At 56.6% G+C, this 17,391-nt stretch overlaps 1 protein-coding gene across 4 annotated transcripts in view; it reads left to right on the top strand.

Moving 5' to 3' along the window:
- Window positions 1-555: 555 nt before the first annotated feature.
- LOC122385056 (muscle M-line assembly protein unc-89-like) overlaps window positions 556-17,391 on the top strand; it is a 101,028-nt gene continuing 84,192 nt past the window's right edge. For 2 of the 4 annotated variants that reach the window (XR_006257144.1, XM_043373038.1), the window contains exon 1: window positions 558-822. Coding sequence is in view for 3 of the 4 variants with exons in the window: in XM_043373038.1 (XP_043228973.1) it covers window positions 685-822 (138 nt within the window). In the remaining variant the exon portion in view is untranslated. Of the gene's footprint in view, window positions 823-17,391 lie in introns of all 4 variants that reach the window. The other 2 variants (XM_043373039.1, XM_043373037.1) reach the window with 2 other exon arrangements.

The following is a 17,391-nucleotide window of genomic DNA, read 5'->3' as shown; positions in this document are numbered from 1 at the left end:
CCGGGGGCACCATTCTGAGGTCTCCGGGGTACCATTCCAAATTTCCAGGGGCACCATTCCGAAATCCGAGGTCTGAAGGAGCACTCTCCCCGGGTCTGAGGGGGCACCATCCCGAGGTCTCAGGGGCGCCATCCCCCTGAACAAGTGGCCGAAATGATCCGTGGATTTTTTTTTTGGGGGGGGGGCACCACAATACCGTATGGCCCCCCTTGACGAAATCCTGGATCCGCCACTGCCATGGACGATGATGATGATGATGCACAATGCACGCCGATCAATCTTATGTGAAGTAAGAAATAAATCAGACCAGATAGGTATATGGGATAGGTATGTGGGCCGGTGCTGGGCTCAAACACAGTGACCTGTCGGAACCCTGTAAGCGGTGAAGTCCACTCCACAATTCACCCTAAACCTGCGCGACATCTGGCAGTCGGTCTCTAAACTCCAGCTTCCCGTACCCACCGCTGCACCCGTCGCTGCTGACACCTGGCGGCCGCTGGTGGAACCCTGCGACGGCTCGGCGCAGCGGCCCGCCCAGCCCGGCTCCAGCCGTGTCCAGTTCGAGTACCGGGGTGAGTGGTGTGTAGTGCGGGTCCACGCGGTGCGCGGAGCAGGGAGTCGGCTGTGTGTGTGAGCGGTGGGCGGCGGCCCGGAGGGTGTCGCAGGAGGGTCGGACGGTCACCGATGGGTCGCGGCACCATGGCCGATGGAGCGGAGGCACTGGAGACGGCCCGTGGGCCAGGCAGTGCCCAGGAGGCTACCACCCTGTCCACCATCGCTGTGCAGAGCGGCACCACGCGCATTGTCATCGCCCTGCTGCAGGTAAGCGGACGAGTGTAGGTGATATAGCGGGACGACCAGCGGCGGGACAGCCGGTGTCGATCGGGCAGAGGGCAAACGTCGTTCCTGACGCAGAGGAAATTCGATGCGCGACTCACTAAACCTACAGGTGAATTGGACTGAGCCCGGTTGACGGATACACGTCATTCTTGTCACTCGCTACCTTTTCCGCATGTCCTCAGCTGCAAGCGATGAACTTCAACTACGGTGATGCGACGTGACAGTACCTAATAGTGACGTGGCCTGCATTGTTTACTTTAATTCCCTCTCTGTTTGAGAAAAGCGTTCACCGCCGATGCTGCAGAATGTTTATCGTACGGTCTCGTTCGTCAGTTGTCGGGGCCGGGTCACCGCGCGCGGTACCAGTACCGGCCTCTGTCACCCAGAAATGGTCCCACTGCTCCGCTGCAGCCGGCTCAGAGATCGGGACCGCAAGCCGTGCATCACGACCGTGATTCCGGGATGATCGATACGTAAAAAACTGACACTAGGAATAGCTCCTGACGGGTTCTTTCTAGCCTCTTGCCTGAATGATTTTTCCCTAATGCAGGGGCGGATCCAAGGGGGGGGGGGGTCACATGGGTCATGGCCCCCCCTTGAGGCCCGGGGGCCCAAAGACCTGCCAGGGGCACCACCGGCCTATCAGGGGTATCACAGTCCTGACAGGGGCACCACAGGACCGCCAGGGGCACCACAGGCCTAGCAGGGACACCACGGGCCTGGTGCCCCTGGGCCCTGACAGGACTGTAACGCCCCTGACAAGCCTGAAGTGTCCCCGGTAGGCACGTGGTGCCCCTGACAGGCCTGAGGCGCCCCTGCAAGGGCGGTGGTGCCCCTGGCAGGCCTGTGGTGTCCATGGCAGGCCTGTGGTGCCCTTGCTAGGCCTCTGGTGCCCCTGACAGGCTTGTAATGCCCCTGGAAGGACTGTGGTGCCTCTGGGCCCTGACAAGCCTGAGGTGCCCCTGACAGGCCAGTGGTGCCCTTGCTAGGCCTGTGGTGCCCCTGGTAGGCCTCTGGTGCCCCTGACAGGCTTGCGGTGCCCTTGGAAGGACTGTGGTGTCCCTGGGCCCTGACAAGCCTGAGGTGCCCCTGACAGGCCCGTGGTGCCCTTGTTAGGCCTGTGGTGCCCCTGGCAGGCCTCTGGTGCCCTTGCTAGGCCGCTGGTGCCATTGGCAGGCCTCTGGTGCCCTTGCTAGGCCGCTGGTACCCCTGCGCCCGGAGAGGACTGGTGCCCCTGAAAAGTCTGAAGTGCCCCTCGGCAGGCCCGTGGTGCCCCTGACAGGCCCAAAGTGCCCCTGCGAGGCTGGTGGTGCCCCTGGCAGACCTCTGGTGCCCCTGGCAGGTCTGTGGTGCCCCTGGCAGGTCTGTGGCGCCCCTGGCAGACCTGTGTTGACTGGTGCCCCTGCTAGGTCGCTGGTGCCCCTCACAGACCTGTGGTGCCCCTGGGCCTTGACAAGCCTGAGATGCCTGGCTATGACAGGCTCGTGGTGCCCCTGATAGACCAGTGGTGCCCTTGCTAGGCCTGTAGTGCCCCTGGCAGGCCTCTGGTGCCCCTGCTATCCCTGCGCCCGGAGAGGACTATGGTGCCCCTGAAAAGCCTGAAGTGCCTCTCGACAGGCCCGTGGTGCCCCTGGCCCCTGACAGGCCCAAGTTACCCCTGCGGGGTCGGTGGTGCTCCTGGCAGACCTCTGGTGCCCCTTGCAGGTCTGTGGTGCCCCTGGCAAGCCTGTCTTGACTGGTGCCCCTGCTAGGCCGCTGGTGCCCCTCACAGGCCTGCGGTGCCCCTGGAAGGACTGTGGTGCCCCTGCCCCTAGGGGTGCTCATGGGCCCAACAGGTCCGTTGTCCGCCTGACAGGCCTGTCGTGTATACTTGCTAGACCTGTGGTGCCCCTACTTCCTGGCAGGCCTGTGGTGCCCCTGGCGGGCCTGTGGCGCCCCTACAAGGCCGTAGGTGCCCCTGAAAGGTTTGTGGTGTCCCTGGAAGGACTTTGGTGCCCCTGACAAGCCTGAAGTGTCAAGGACAGACCCTTTAGACGCCAGGGTCAAGTTCGTCGGACTGACAACGATTTGCTTACCTGATAACGTTCCTGGTAAGTACTCACTACTCAGCGTCCACAACATATGTATATACACATAGCATCTATGCACATAGCACATTCATATATACTTGCTTACAGTTGGCAAATGTGGTTGTGGCTAAGAGTTAAGATACTGACTAAAAATAAACAATAAAAAGAAAAAAAACTGAAAATGGGGGCACCACCAAAATGAAGTGGACGAAATCCGTTGAGTTTTTAATTTTGGGTATAGGTAGGGGCACCACTTCGATTCATGACCCTCCCCTTGGAGTTTTCCTGGATCCGCCCCTGCCCTAATGACAAGGGTGGGTTTCCTCACCCCACCGATGCAGCAATAGTGGTTTCGGTCTTCTTGTACTGGACAACACGCTAATGCAACTACCCTAACACCCTTGTACATAGGGAGTAGGGACTATCCCACCTTCTAAAATGTCGTTAAAACCAGTTAAATTGTGCCCGACTTAATAGATTGGATGACCAGGAACACGGCTCTGGCATTTATTTTTCATTAAACATCTTAGGCTTCCCATATTCCAAACACAAACTTTCAAATATGTGACGTCACAGCCCAAAATTACCTCCTTCCCCAGGCCACAATACTGTCATAAAGCTGATTCTTTTTACTCTGTAGGCACCACAACAAAGTTCAGACCAAGTTTTAAGCGATTTTTCAACGAACAAACCCATTTAAATCAGAATGACTAAACGAGGTGACGTCACACTAACGGTCGCTCCATGTTGAAGATAGGGCCTTGTACAAGGCCCATTTTCAAATGAAGGGAACGAATTTCTTCAACACCAAGAGGCCGAGGGGGTTGCAACCTAGATAGATAGTGGTTTCTGAACCTCGCCGCAAACTTGGCTATCTCAACTCAAGTCCCATGTTAAAGGTGGGATAGTCCCTTTAATTCCATTCCCACACACCCCTGGTGACGTCAGTTTTCCTACCGTGGCCGCCGTGATGTCACCGTTCCGCCGGGGCCTGCCTGTCGGCACCGGCAGCTCCGGAGATGCGGGGGCGGCACGGGGGCATGACAGCGGTGTGAGCTGAACCCGTTTGTCGCTCAGTGACGTCATCTGTGTGCACGGCGGCATGCTGCACTGCCTGTGAGTGCTCTGCTCATCCCCGCGGGATATAACACCCTGGCCAGCGCGAGCGGGTTGGTGAGGCGCGGTGCAGTGGACGGTGCGGGGTTTGAGGGGGAGCAGCCGTCTCTCTGGTCCTTCTGCGACCAGCGCAGTCGTTCTGCTCCGACCTACCTCCGCCCCTCCGAACATGCACACTGACGGATACACCGTCCATGACTCGGCCTCCTGTGACCTCAGGCAGGCGCACATCATATCTCTGAGGCACCCCTGGCGACCCGAGGCACAGCAGCGCATGGCGCCGCCTGCGGCCCTTAGTGAGTGTCGCAACCGGGCGCCTGACCACCGCCCGCGGGGACCACAGACGCGGCTTTCTTTCTCGAGCTGATTATATCGGGATAATACAGGGCGGTCGGAGCAGGTTTAGATAATGGCGCCCTAATGCCGAGATGATTTATGTGGATACGTGGCGTGTTCTACGCATACGTAAACACGTGTTTGTCGAGGTGACATTTTTTAGGCCCAACGTCCAGCTCTTGGCTGCGGGGCAGACTGTAAGTCTTAACCAATTCTATGGCAACAACCACTCACCAATCCTGCATGTGTTTGCTCGGCTGTCCATCATTATACACTGCAACAAACGAGGTGGCAACTCTAACCACCATAACTATATGTAATCAGACACACTCATTTTGTCGTTGTTGTGGGCTGTTAGAAATGTTTGCCCGCAGTTTTTCATCAACCAAAGTCGACCTTTGACAGCATTCTGTGCAAACCACCACTGTTAGCTTTTTGTTAGCTCGATATGGGACGTGATTCACACTCTGAACAGCCTGCGTTACATCATTGACTAATCATCATTCACCTCACTAATTGGGAATGACTCGCCATTCGTTCCACTTTTCGCTCAAGGTGTCGGCCGAGGCCAAATCTCGGTTAGAGCCATCTCTCTCTCTCTCTCTCTCTCTCTCTCTCTCTCTCTCTCTCTCTCTCTCTCTCTCTCTCTCTCTCTCTCTCTCTCTCTCTCTCTCTCTCTCTCTCTCTCTTTCTCTCTCTCTCTCTCTCTCGCTCTCGCTCTCTCTCTCTCTCTCTCTCTCTCTTTCTCTCTCTCTCTCTCTGTCTCTCTTTCTCTCTCTCTCCGTTCCTTCGCGTCCCTTACCACGTCCGGCTTACAACCGCTTAGAAGCGACGTTAGAGGTGACCGGCATACGAATCACCCGGGCACATTTTCACCCACATTCACAGGAACGATCGTACGATAGCCCACCCCTCGGCGCAGAACGTCGGCACTTGTGACGCGCCTCCGTGGGTAAGGCATTTGCGGCGCGGCTGAGTGCCACGCTGTGGCATTCGTGGCGCCGCTGTAGACTGATTTCCGCGGCAAATGTGGCTGTTTTATCGGCCGAATGGGTCGGTCACAGCGGTCACTTGACGGTCAAAAGCACGACGGTCATGGTGGCCGTCCGATTTCCGACTAACCGGATGAGAGTGAAATATCAGCAAGCATTGTCTCGTCCAGTAAGAATTCATTGCGAACCACGCGAACTCGATTACCATTGCAAACTGGCAATCTTCCCTGAAGCGCTGAGGGCGATGAGCAAGGATGATGCGGAGGCTCTGCTGCTGTGTGCACTGTGCATCGTGCAACATGCTTACAATGCATTTTGATTACATGAAGTTAAACATGAAACAGTTCAATCGGTAGTTTGAAGTTGTGAACTGTAATAAAGTTACTACTTGAGGCCTGTAACTATTGAGCGTTCAACGGCCGGTCTATAGGAGCTGGAGAAGGTGTCACTTGTCGGAAAAAAAAGTTCGCCGAGCATTTAGCAATGCATGACAATTATTTGAGCGCTTTGTTTCATAATTAGTGATGAGAAGGCCGCGGAGCGCATTTACATTAAAACAACCGTGATTTTGTAATACCGTGGGCGCAAGGTTTCCATTTGGGTTAACGCGAATGCGATCACATGCAGACAATCTTTGCAGCCATAGATTCAATATAAAATGATCTAACCTTGAACGGGAGTCAGCGGCTGAAAAGAATTGAGTGGGAAGCAAAGCCGGCTGATGTCACATCGAGGGGCTTTCAGGCATTTATGTTAGCTCAAGTGGGAGGCACAGCATGGAACAGGGACTGATGTCACATGCTGTGGGAGGCCAGGACAGACGAAATGCCACGATTATCTCCAGATCTTGAGAAGGCTCATCGCTTTGAATGTTGCCATAAAAGAGGACAGACCGGCCCTTATGGGCCGAGGCTGACAGCGTCAGTTAAAACCAGTAACGACACAGAAAAGTGGGCGGCCAGCTGTTTTCCCTTTGTTAATTGTCAGTACTGTGGTTCCGTTCGTGACCGTGACAAAGTTTACGGATGTGTCGCGCTCGCAACGTGCCGTGCTTCACGTGAAATCCGACCACAATCCGATACAAGTCGCACTGTACTCAACAGCTTACTCAACAGCTAAATGGATTTCCTGACATGCAACTGAAGTAAGGAAGTGGAGCAAAAAGGCTGGTAATTTTGTTTGTTTACAAGTCGTTAAATTAGCATTGCCTTTTGCGTCTGCTTTCATGAGTTTCTCATGATGCATCCACCATCCCCTCCATCCCATTCCTTCCAGTCCATTTTCCATCAATGCCTTCATTGCACCTGGCACATTGCACCGCATGCTTCTGCAGTGGCCCGTTTGCAGCATTGACCGTTCGCGGCGTGGGCGAACAGGTGTCGGCCGTCCACTGCAGTCCGCCCGCGGGCACTCTGGTGACGTCATCTCGGTCCGCGCGGTACTGGAGGAGACCGGTCGGCCGCGGTGCTAGCGCCCCACAGTCCGCTGCAGTCTCCGTTCGATTCGCTCCATATTTGGAAGGTGACCGTGGCGGTCGTCCGGGCCCCGCTGCTCGCTCGCCGCTCGGCCGGCCGGTTCGGCAGCAGAGGTGGAAAGTTGCCGCTCTCAGCTCGGAGAAGAGGAGCGGGGAGCCAAAGGTGGCGGCGGAGAACCAATGACAAATATTTGTGCCTTCTTCCGGTAGAGAGCAGCCGACAAAAGGCGAGAACCATCCCGGCGACGGCTGGCTGGCCGGGAGCTGCGGCGGTTGGATGACTGCTGAAAAAGTTGAATGTAGATCTCCTGCGTTTTTACACCTTGTTTTTGCATTACTGAAGGACTTTCTGTGAATATTTTCGCTTAATTCAACCACTAGTCTCACATTATGAAACACCGAATCTTACTTAGATCGTCCTTGATTATCGGTGTGCTGCAAAGGCTGTAGAATTTCAGTACGAATTACTCATGCATGCACTGAGTGGCGTATTCAGCAGGCTCGCCCGATATCAATGCTAACACATCCTGCACGGCTACCCTGCTTACGCTGCCGGTGGAATAAATGTCTTATCGGGCGTGGTCGGACATTCCTCTGCTGCCTGTGTCTGGCAGAGAGGCACCGGTGGTAACGAGTTACATCCGTCAGCCGCCCTTCCAGCCGGCTGCAAAAACCACCGCCCCCGCCCCCGCCCTCGCCGCCGGCCGGCCGCCCGCCCGCCGTCAGTCGAGCAAACAGTCCGGTCCGTGTTTACTGTTTGTCGAGACGCCGCCCCTGCCGCGTCCGCCGGCTCCAGGTGGTAGTGATAACACCACACCCGTCACTCTCCACTCTTCACACTCTTCGCTACGGCTGCACACTCCCCACTCCTCGATCTGCATACTCCGCACTCTGCGATCGGCACTCTCTATACTCCGCATTCCACACACTTCGATCGCCACTCTGCATACTCCGCGGCTCGCGTGGCAACACTAGACTGTGCTAGCCAGGTGTTGATTCCGCCACTACTGGACGACAGACACACCCCTGTCAGAGCTGTCGCCGCAGTGTGTTCACCATCGCCTGTTCACTAACCTATCTTCACTGCCACTGTTCGTCACATCGCGTGGGCGAGACGTCCACCGAACGCTTGTCGCGGCGAGCGAACGTCGTTCGAGCTGAAGTGTTTCATTTACCACATCGGGGTGCTACGAAACAGCCCCGGCGTGATGAAATGGCGGGCGGTAATAGGTGACGTGATTGCAAACGCAGCGTATTAGTTACTCTAGGTGTTGAAAGCCTAGTGAGCTCTGATAGCCGTGTTTGTAAAGTCGGGAACAGGTGCTTAGAGGCGCTGCGACTTTAGTCGAGGCGAAGACTTGAAGATCTAACTAATGCATCGGAACGCTCTTCTAGCGCTGTCTGCCCACTCATATCACGCAAACAATTAACACAAACTGGAATGTCCCAAGATTCCTATGCTAGGCTTATCCAAATATTGCCACTTTCACCGTTTTACTTGATGCAATGATTGTTTTTCGCTGATTTCAATTAAAAACTCCTTCATGTGCTATGAAGGATTTATTGGGACTTTTCTTTCATAAATCCCTCATTTCAACCACCCCGTAATCCGTCTTCTTGCAGTGCAGACGCCTCCCATCGCAGCCCACGATGCCCATGCCTGTCCCACAGATCACATAGCAGAGGAGACAGCAGCTGTTACTTTGCACCCAAGAGGGTCTGGCCCTTGTATGGGCGGATAATGAGGTAAAGGGCATGTGCTGTTGACCGACAATGGTGGACCGACGAGCAAATGCCTACTAATGACACATCAAGCAAATATATTGAGACGGGTTACACAGCACATTGGGTGGACGCGTTTCGTCTAAATGACTTTTTCGACACCCTCTCGGAAATTAAAACAATACAAACACCGAGAGGGTGTCGAAAAAGTCATTTAGACGAAACGCGTCCACCCAATGTGCTGTGTAACCCGTCTCAATATATATATTTGTCTATTACTACTCAACATCAAGCAAAGTAAGATCATGAATACGTGGTTCCACTCCGGCTCTCGGCATTCGTCATTTATCTTCTGAGCTCTGCCTGTCTGTCTGTCTGTCTGTCTGTCTCTCTTTCAGTCACTCTCTCTCTCCCTCTCCCTCTCTCTCTCTCTCTCTCTCTCTCTCTCTCTCTCTCTCTCTCTCTCTCTCTCTCTCTTCCTCTATGCCTTATCCTAGTGCCCTCTGCCTGACCGCTGCTCTGCACAGGAACTGTTCCACCCTCCCCGTCCGTCTCATGAAACCTTTCCGCCCCCTCCCGTCTGGCGCCTCCCTTCACCCCCTCCCCCTCCCGTGTCACTGTTCCACCAGACCTTACTCATGATATGGCAACGGTTCGTGTTCCATGGCGTCCAACCGGCACGGAAACCGTCACGGGAACGTGATCTGAACGGCTGCACGTGCTGCTGCCACCACAGAAGGCGACGAACTGTTTACATTTGATAGCTGAAGCGGTGATTGAGTGCTGCTGGAGAGCGCATTGGTTTGGTAGTGGGTAGCTGTGGTGTGGGGGTGATATCACGTGGAGGCAGGCATTGTAAGGGTCTCGGTGTTGCTGAGGTTAGTGCTTTGAAACGAGCGCGCTTACGCTGCTCGTAGACATGCCCGCTCAGTGAGGCTGACTGTATGGTTGGCGTTGTAAACTGTGAACAAATATACATTGTCGGGGCGAGTCACGCAGAAGGTCATCCAGACTGGGGTTGGTTGCTTATCACCGTTTACGAGAAACGCTGCAGCTGGCTTCCGTGGAGAGACGCTGCTATAAACCCCGAGGTGGAATGGTTTCTCAGGAACTGCTCGGTTCCATACAGGCAGTGTTGATTTTTAGCAAACGGTGGTGAGTGGTCATTCGTACCTACATTTTATGTTAATGAAGCATACTTGCTGGTCAACTTCAATTGTGCAAGTTGCATTTCATACCTACTTCAAAAATTGCTGACTTGTTTCATTTCGGGAAAAGAACTAGCATGATCCAACGTGCTCTTATTTTTACCATCTTGCATGAACATGCAAATAGCGGTTACAAAGGCCTCGCGACAAACGACCGGTCAATGTATCTAAAAATGTTTACGCAATGCCCAAATGCATTCGATCAGCGATGGTGTCATCTCGATGACGGCACCATACAAGCGCCGACCAGAACCATCCCGAACTCCCTCTAATGCATCCCGCTGCCCTTTGTAAACCCAACAGTACTGACCAGCCACCCCCTCCCCCTCTACCACAGTGGTGGGCGGCTGCGCGGCGCGCCTTCGCCTGGTCACTCGTTTCATTGCATTACAGAGTGGCTCACTTTAGGACCGCATTGTCAGTCACAAATGACAAACAGCTAGGGCTGTGGGCGAGATAAGGTGGTCGTGCCGCGTGCTGATGTCACCCGTCTCGTATCTATTCAGAAGGGAGCGGTGCTTATTGGCATGGCCGTAACGGTAACCTGATCGGTGCTCACTTAGAGATAGTAAACTATGGAGTGCGTGGGCAGTATCTGGACCTTCACAGTTCACTGATGTTTGGTTTGGAAAATGAAGATGAAAGAAGGCAGGAACAATTCGTTTTGTTTTCCATTTTCGTAATATCTGGGATGGTCTATAGCTCAAAGTAAACTGTCACAATGAACTACGTGTGGAGTTGGCCATGAGGTCGGAAACATATGTCAATGCTCCATAGGTGAGGCGATGTTTTAACTCATGAACCGTAATCAGTTGAAAATTTGATAGCTTTTTCAACAGCCGTAGGTATCCTTCGATCTACATTCCGAGGTCGAAGGTGATTAGTATTGCCTGGTAACTTTGATTGAAATTAACACAAAGACCAAACTTATCATCCTAATGAGCCCGATCACATTGCAATTTGGCATTGAGGCTAACCAAACCGTTTGTCTTGGAAGTTATCGAAGCCAATACTTATTTCCAGCTACTGACTGGCTGACCACAGTCTTCTGCCAACTTCAGCACTGCTATGGACACACGCGGCGGCTGTGCGGCGTCTCGAACACCCAGCCTGCAGCTCAACCGCTCACCAAGTTTGATCGTCCTCCGTGCTTCAAACTCATTGACCTTATATAATCACACTGCCGCCTTAGCGCCTGAATCTATGCTAGCTCGCTGTACCGTTCCTTTTGTGGAAGCATTAATAAGTGCAGCTGACGGGTCAAGGTCCCTGAGATGAACAGTGTAGCTGCGCTGACCACCAGCCAGCCGCCTTTCTGCACGGTTGTATGCGTCTCATCAGTCAGTCTGTCTTCTGTATGCCTGTCTGCACTCGCTGTCTGCAAGATTTCTGATTCAGTCAGTCTGTGCGCCTGTCTGCGCGTCTGTTCTGCCCGTCTGTTCGTCCTGCTCCTCACACCCTACACAGTCCAGCGCTCGACGGACTAGACGCCACGTTTTTATAAAGGGAGCAGCGTGTTGCAGACAGCGTCACTGTTCCTCGAAGAGTGGCAAATGCTCTGCAGTCTGCACTCAGCCTCGAGGCCGCCCGCCCGGCGAGGGAGGGGGAGGGGAAGGAAGGGAGTGGTCAGCTGGCGGTTCACTCAGCTGACTAGCAATGCGGTCAGTCGCCGCCCCCTGCACTGAGACGGGTTACCCCCATCGGTCACCCCGCTGTCCGTGTTTCATATGAAACTGTCACAGCAGCCCAGAATACTGAGCAGGAAGATGAACTTTTAACATAGGGCGTGATCTATTATCATGGGTATTTGGTATAGAATGCGTACATGAACTTCTTTTTATGAATTTACAAGCTGCTTTTAAAAGCTGATTTGGCGAAGGGTTCATCTCGACAGATTCTAGCGCGGAGATGACATGAGACGGAGCTTGGGAAGGTCTTGCCAAGCCGGACCAAACAGTGTCAAACAGGGCCAAACAGGACATCGGCGTCACTTCTACAAGTGGTCCGAAATTCGTCGCAGTTTTACTTGCCTCAGCATCACAACAGATATGTGGGCATTCCATTGCCGCTATAATGAGCTCATTCCATCACTATGATGGATTTTGATTGAACTCTGATTGCCCTCTCCTCGACACGTCAAATCTCGATCGAGAAAGTGCGTGGCTCATGTTCCTCCCGTTCCAAACACACAACGGTCACAGTGCGCTCAGTTCAGTCGCCGCTGCCTGCACTGAATCCGTTGCAGTGGCATGATGCGTCGTTTTCGGTTTCCCACTGCAGTGAAGGTCACACCGCGTCAGTAGCCGCAGTGGGGGCTCGGCAAGGTCGCGAGGCGCGCTCTAACTGCGCCCATAAATTCATCCCAACTGGAACGGTGATGGTCTGCGGCGTTCAGCGGTGTAGCTACTGTGGTGTGAGAGACCGGAGACGGCGGCTGAGGCTCTATGGATAGACGAATCGGTCGTAGGAATCACATTTGTAAAGGTTACAACTTGAGATAGAGATGCAGCATCGATTACCTATCGCAGCATAGCGCCTATCAGACCACTTTGATTAGAGATGTAAAATGAACATCATGCATTGGCGCTGGTTCATATTGTGCTGCTGGAAAAGGTGCTCAGGTTCCCTGCGAGAACCACCATCATGGCTTTGACACGTTAGCATATATCTGCAGGAAAGTCGTAACTCGTAGGCTGTCTTGTCAGTACGCACTGCACGGTTTCGTTTAAGTTGGATGGACATAGGATTGGGATAATCCCACCATGCATTGTAGTGCTGCGATTTGATGTCTCGCGATTTTTTTCGACTGCCAGCCGCTTTGTCATGTCACAACTGCCGTATCATTTCAAACCAGAAGGCTTATCCAACACGCTCGTTTTGTATTGTCAAGGTTTATTTAATGCTGCAAAGCACGGTTGCTATCGAGACTGGGACAGACCCAATTCATTCAATGGCTCTACCACTTCTAAACTCATCCAATAAGGCAGCGCCCCGTCTATTTTTACATGATTAGCATTCAGTTTCAATTGTGGTTCCCCGTGACTGATGGGGACAGGGCACACGATCAGCTCTTCACGATCGACCTCTATTTGGCCATCACGACTGAACCCCCGGCGCACTGTGGGGTGTGACGTCATTATTCACCTACCCCGTGGAGGCGCGCGCGGGTTGAATACCAATGGGCTGAACCAAAGGCTCAGAGGCTCGCAATGGCTGACTCGGGCAGTGGGCTTCAGCAGGCTGTCCCTGACCCGCTGCCAGTTGTGTGAGGAGAGTGTTTTAGATGTAATTGGCATTGATTCGTGAATCTTTATTTTAACCCCCCTATCGGTAGTTATGGGTTTTGTTATAATACCTACTATAACGTAATTTAACAGGGATGCGTATTTTTCTGTATGCCTGTTGTCCAAAACCCTATGCTGCCAACCACCGCGCCAGCAAAGCTGGTTTGAGGCACTGATTCTGTCCATTGTTGCTTCAGCCGCACTTTCTTTCTTCAGTCACGTGTGTTGTGTGTGTCCTGTGTGTGTTTCCGTGCCGCCAAGGTCACTCGGCGCAGTGGCGCTCGCTGCGTGACAATACCTCATCTACATCCCCGCCCCCGCCTCTACCCCATCCCCCTCGCCGGAAGGCCGTCTCACCTCCCCAGCCCATACGCGTCCTGCACCCGGGGCCCGACACAAGCTCAACACACGAGCCGTGCACCTTCCTGCAGGTGTCAGTGAATCGGGCGAATTTCTCACCTGTGGGGACTGGGTAGTGGTATAGCCTATTCTGTATTGCACGCCTCGGGTGTATTCAGTGGCTTATTTTAGACATTATGCGTATCAGAAATCAGCGCTGCACTCGCCTCTCTAGGCGATGTCTGCAATGCATTTATTCTCTGTCCTGCGCGTCGCGAACGCTGCATGCATTTCAAGCACACTGCGTTTGTTCAATGACTCCACTCCCTGTGCCACACCGTCGTAACCTTCACTCACACCTCCTGACACTATGCTGACAGCTGATGCCGGCACTCGATGCTGACACCCGATACCACACCATGTCTGCTGCCTCGCTGTCTGCATGCCGTGCCCACTCGTCAGTCGTCACCTCCATCGGCCCTCACTCGGCAGAACGCTGCAGTGCGGCCCGCAGAGACCGAAGCCCGACACCGGCCGAGCCCGATCCTATCGACAGAGAGATGATATCAGGACGAGTGCAGACGGCGGGGTTGCAGGCAGCCCTCTCCCCTCCCTCTCTCCCTCTCCCCTCCCCACCGCCGGCTGTCGGCACCGCCCCCGTGCCGTGCTGTGGGGCGGGCGGGCGGGCGGGCGGGGGGGGAGGAGGAGGAGGAGGAGGAGGAGGAGGAGGAGGAGGAGGAGGAGGAGGAGGAGGAGGAGGAGGAGGAGGAGGAGGAGGAGGAGGAGGAGGAGGAGGAGGAGTTCCGACGCGCCTACGACCAGCTGGCACTAAGGTGGGCTACCCAGGCAGAACCTCTCACCGTCACGCAGCTGGACCGACGCTTCTCCTCGACCATCCTCAGGGCAGCGAAGCAGGCGATCCCGTACGGGAACGGCGGGAAGACTAGAGCTCCCTTCTGGAACTCAGCCTGTGACGCAGCAGTCCAGGCCAGGGACGCGGCCAGGAGGAGAGCCACCGCCCAGGACCGCACTGCAGAGGACATCCGCGCCTACGGAGAAGCGAGGAGAGAAGCCGAACGGGTGATCAGGGACGAGAAGACTGCTTTCCTGAGGGACAAGATCGCCGAACTGGGACCAAACCAGGATATGTGGGGCCTAATACGCGCCCTGGACGGCCGGAAGCCACCGGCCAAGCCCGCCGAACCCCTGCAACGCCCGACCCTGCCTGGTCATCCCGCCCCTGCCCGGCCAGCGACCACAGACAAGGAGAAGGCCAACGCGCTCTGCCAGGCCTATGCCGCGGTGTCGCGCATCCCGTCGGACAAGACGGCTGACCGACCTATCAAGCTGGAGGCGCGCGCCGCGGTGAGGGGATGCAGCTGCGGCGGATCACGAGCCGGCATGTGCAGCCCCTTCTCCATGGCTGAACTGGAAACAGCGCTGACCAAGATTAAAGCTGGCAAGAGCCCAGGGCCAGACAAGGTGGCCAACGACCTGCTGAAGCAGCTGAGCCCACTCGGCAAGCGCCACTTCCTGGACCTCCTGAACAGGACGTGGTCCGCTGCCGACGTGCCTCCCTCCTGGAAGGTAGCGGAGATAGTGGCGATCCCGAAGAAGGGAAAGCCGCCGTCGGAACTGTCCTCCTATCGCCCCATCAGCCTACTGAGCAGCACCAGTAAGCTGGCGGAGCGGCTGGTGCAGGGGAGGCTGCAGCACTGGCCCGAAACCAGCGGGAAACTAAACCGAAACCAGGCGGGCTTCAGACGCGGCCACTCCACGATGGACCAGATCGGACGGATTACCCAGCAGACCTTCGACGCCTTCGAGCAGAAGCCACCACACAGGGCCGTGCTTGTCCTCCTGGACTTCGCCCGCGCCTATGACCGGGTCTGGAGGGCAGCCCTCTTCTGCAAGATGGCGCGACTGGGCATCCCCGGCTGTGTGATCCGCTGGATCAAGGCCCTGCTCTCCGACCGCCGTGCTAGAGTCCGATGGGGAGCTGCCCAGTCGGACTCGCGTGTCTTCAAGGAGGGCCTCCCGCAAGGTAGTGTCTTGGCACCCCTCCTATGGCTCATCTACGTCAATGACATCGACGAGGGCCTACCGGAGGGCGTGTCGCGATCCCTGTTCGCGGACGACGTGGCGCTACTGGCCGACGCCCGCACGCCGGAAGAGTGCGACGCCCACCTCCAGCCGTGTCTGGACAGCATCGGCGCTTGGCTGACGCGGTGGAAGGTGACGCCCAGCGTCTCCAAGTGCACGAGCACCCTCTTCTCGCTCGACCCCAAACAACAGAGAGGAAGAGTCCGGCCAAATCTGAAGCTCCACGGACAGGAGATCACCGCCACCGAACACCCGACCTTCCTCGGCATCAAGTTCGATCCGCAGCTGACCTTTGCTGAACACGTCTCCGATCTGAAGGCGAAGATGGCCCGACGACGACGATGTCTGCAGGCGATGGCAGGAAAGACATGGGGCAGCCACCGTCGCACTCTCCGGACCGCCTACATCGGCTACGTGCGAGCGCTGTTTGACTACGGCGCCGCCGTAGTTGGCACACATGCAGCGCCGTCCGTCAGGGAGCGACTGGAGGCCGAACAGAACAAGTGTGCTCGCCTCATCACCGGCTGCATCCGTCTGACTCGCACGGACGCCCTGCTCGCCGAAGCCGACCTCCCGCCACTGTCGTTGCGCGCGAAGCAGCTGGCCGGACAGGAGTGCCAGCGCCTCGCCAGACTCCCCGCACTCGATCCTGCCAGGACCCTCCTGGAGAAGGAGGTGCGGCCCCGGCTGGAGTACCGAGCCCACCTGGCCTGGCGGAGAGACTGCACGCAGGCAGAGGCGGCGCGGAGGCCGCCACCGAAGCCGCCCGACGAGGACGCGGTGCTCACCAAGAAGCCGTGTCTCAGGCGGGTGGGCCGGTGGATCGCCGACGAAGCCGGGCTAAAGCAGCTGCCGACTGAACCACTGGCGTTGTACCAGTGCCGGCCGCCCTGGACAGTGGAGAGGACCTCCGCCCACTTTGTGGTGGACCTGCCCGCGCCCACGCGTCGCACAGACCCCCCCGACAAGCGCAGAGAGGCGGCGCTCCGGGCCATAGAGCTCCTGCCGCCCGCAGACGTCACCATCTGGTCGGACGGGTCGGCGAGAGAGGGGACGACATGTGGCGGCGCGGGCGCGCTGATCCAGCTCCACTGCCTTGGCCGTGAGGAACGTATCAGGGCCCCGGCCGGCGCAGTGTGCAGCAGCCTGCGTGCCGAGCTTACCGCCATCAGGGAAGCACTGGCTGTGATAACCTCCCTACCTGAAGAAGACCGGGAGTCCGTCCGCGCAGTCCGCCTTTTAACCGACTCCAAGTCCGGCCTGCAGCAGCTCCAGAGGGGACCGGCCGGCCAGGTGACCGCCCTGGCCGCCGACATCTGGGAGTGCCTACACACCCTCAGCGAGCGTGGCACCACCGTCACCTTCCAGTGGGTGCCGGGGCATGCTGGCCTGGACGGAAACGAACACGCCGACCAGCTGGCCGGCGAAGCGGCCGCTGCGGAGCAGCCGGACGTCCAGATCGACTTCGCCAGCGCCAGAAGCGCGATCGGGCGCCGGGTGGGGACGATGGTCGACGCGAGAACAAGAGCGTCCCACCCCCACCCGGCGCCCACACCGGGCCACAACGACCTGTCCCGCTGGGAGGCATGTACCCTCTCCCAGCTGCGGACGGGCGCATCGCCGCTCACGCGGGACGTCGCCCACCGCCTAGGCCTGGCGGTGGACGCGGCTTGCCCTGCGTGCGGCGAGCCGGACAGCGCGGCCCACCTGCTGACCGACTGTCCGGCCTACGAGGCTGCGCGGCGCCGCCGCTGGGGACTCAACCCGAGCCTGGGGGACGTCCTCGGCGGACCGGCGCCGTTGGTGATTGAATTCATCCGGGCTGTCGGGCGGACCGACCCTCCGGTCGACCCGCCTGCGCCGTCGTCCCCCTAGGGGGGCGACGGGTGAGGTGCAAAAGAAGAAGAA

Source organism: Amphibalanus amphitrite, unplaced genomic scaffold, assembly GCF_019059575.1.
Source record: "Amphibalanus amphitrite isolate SeventyFive unplaced genomic scaffold, NRLGWU_Aamphi_draft 000206F_arrow, whole genome shotgun sequence".
NCBI lineage: Eukaryota > Metazoa > Arthropoda > Thecostraca > Balanomorpha > Balanidae > Amphibalanus > Amphibalanus amphitrite.
The sequence above is the reverse complement of the archived record's forward strand: the minus strand, read 5'-3'. Positions and strand labels throughout refer to the sequence as shown.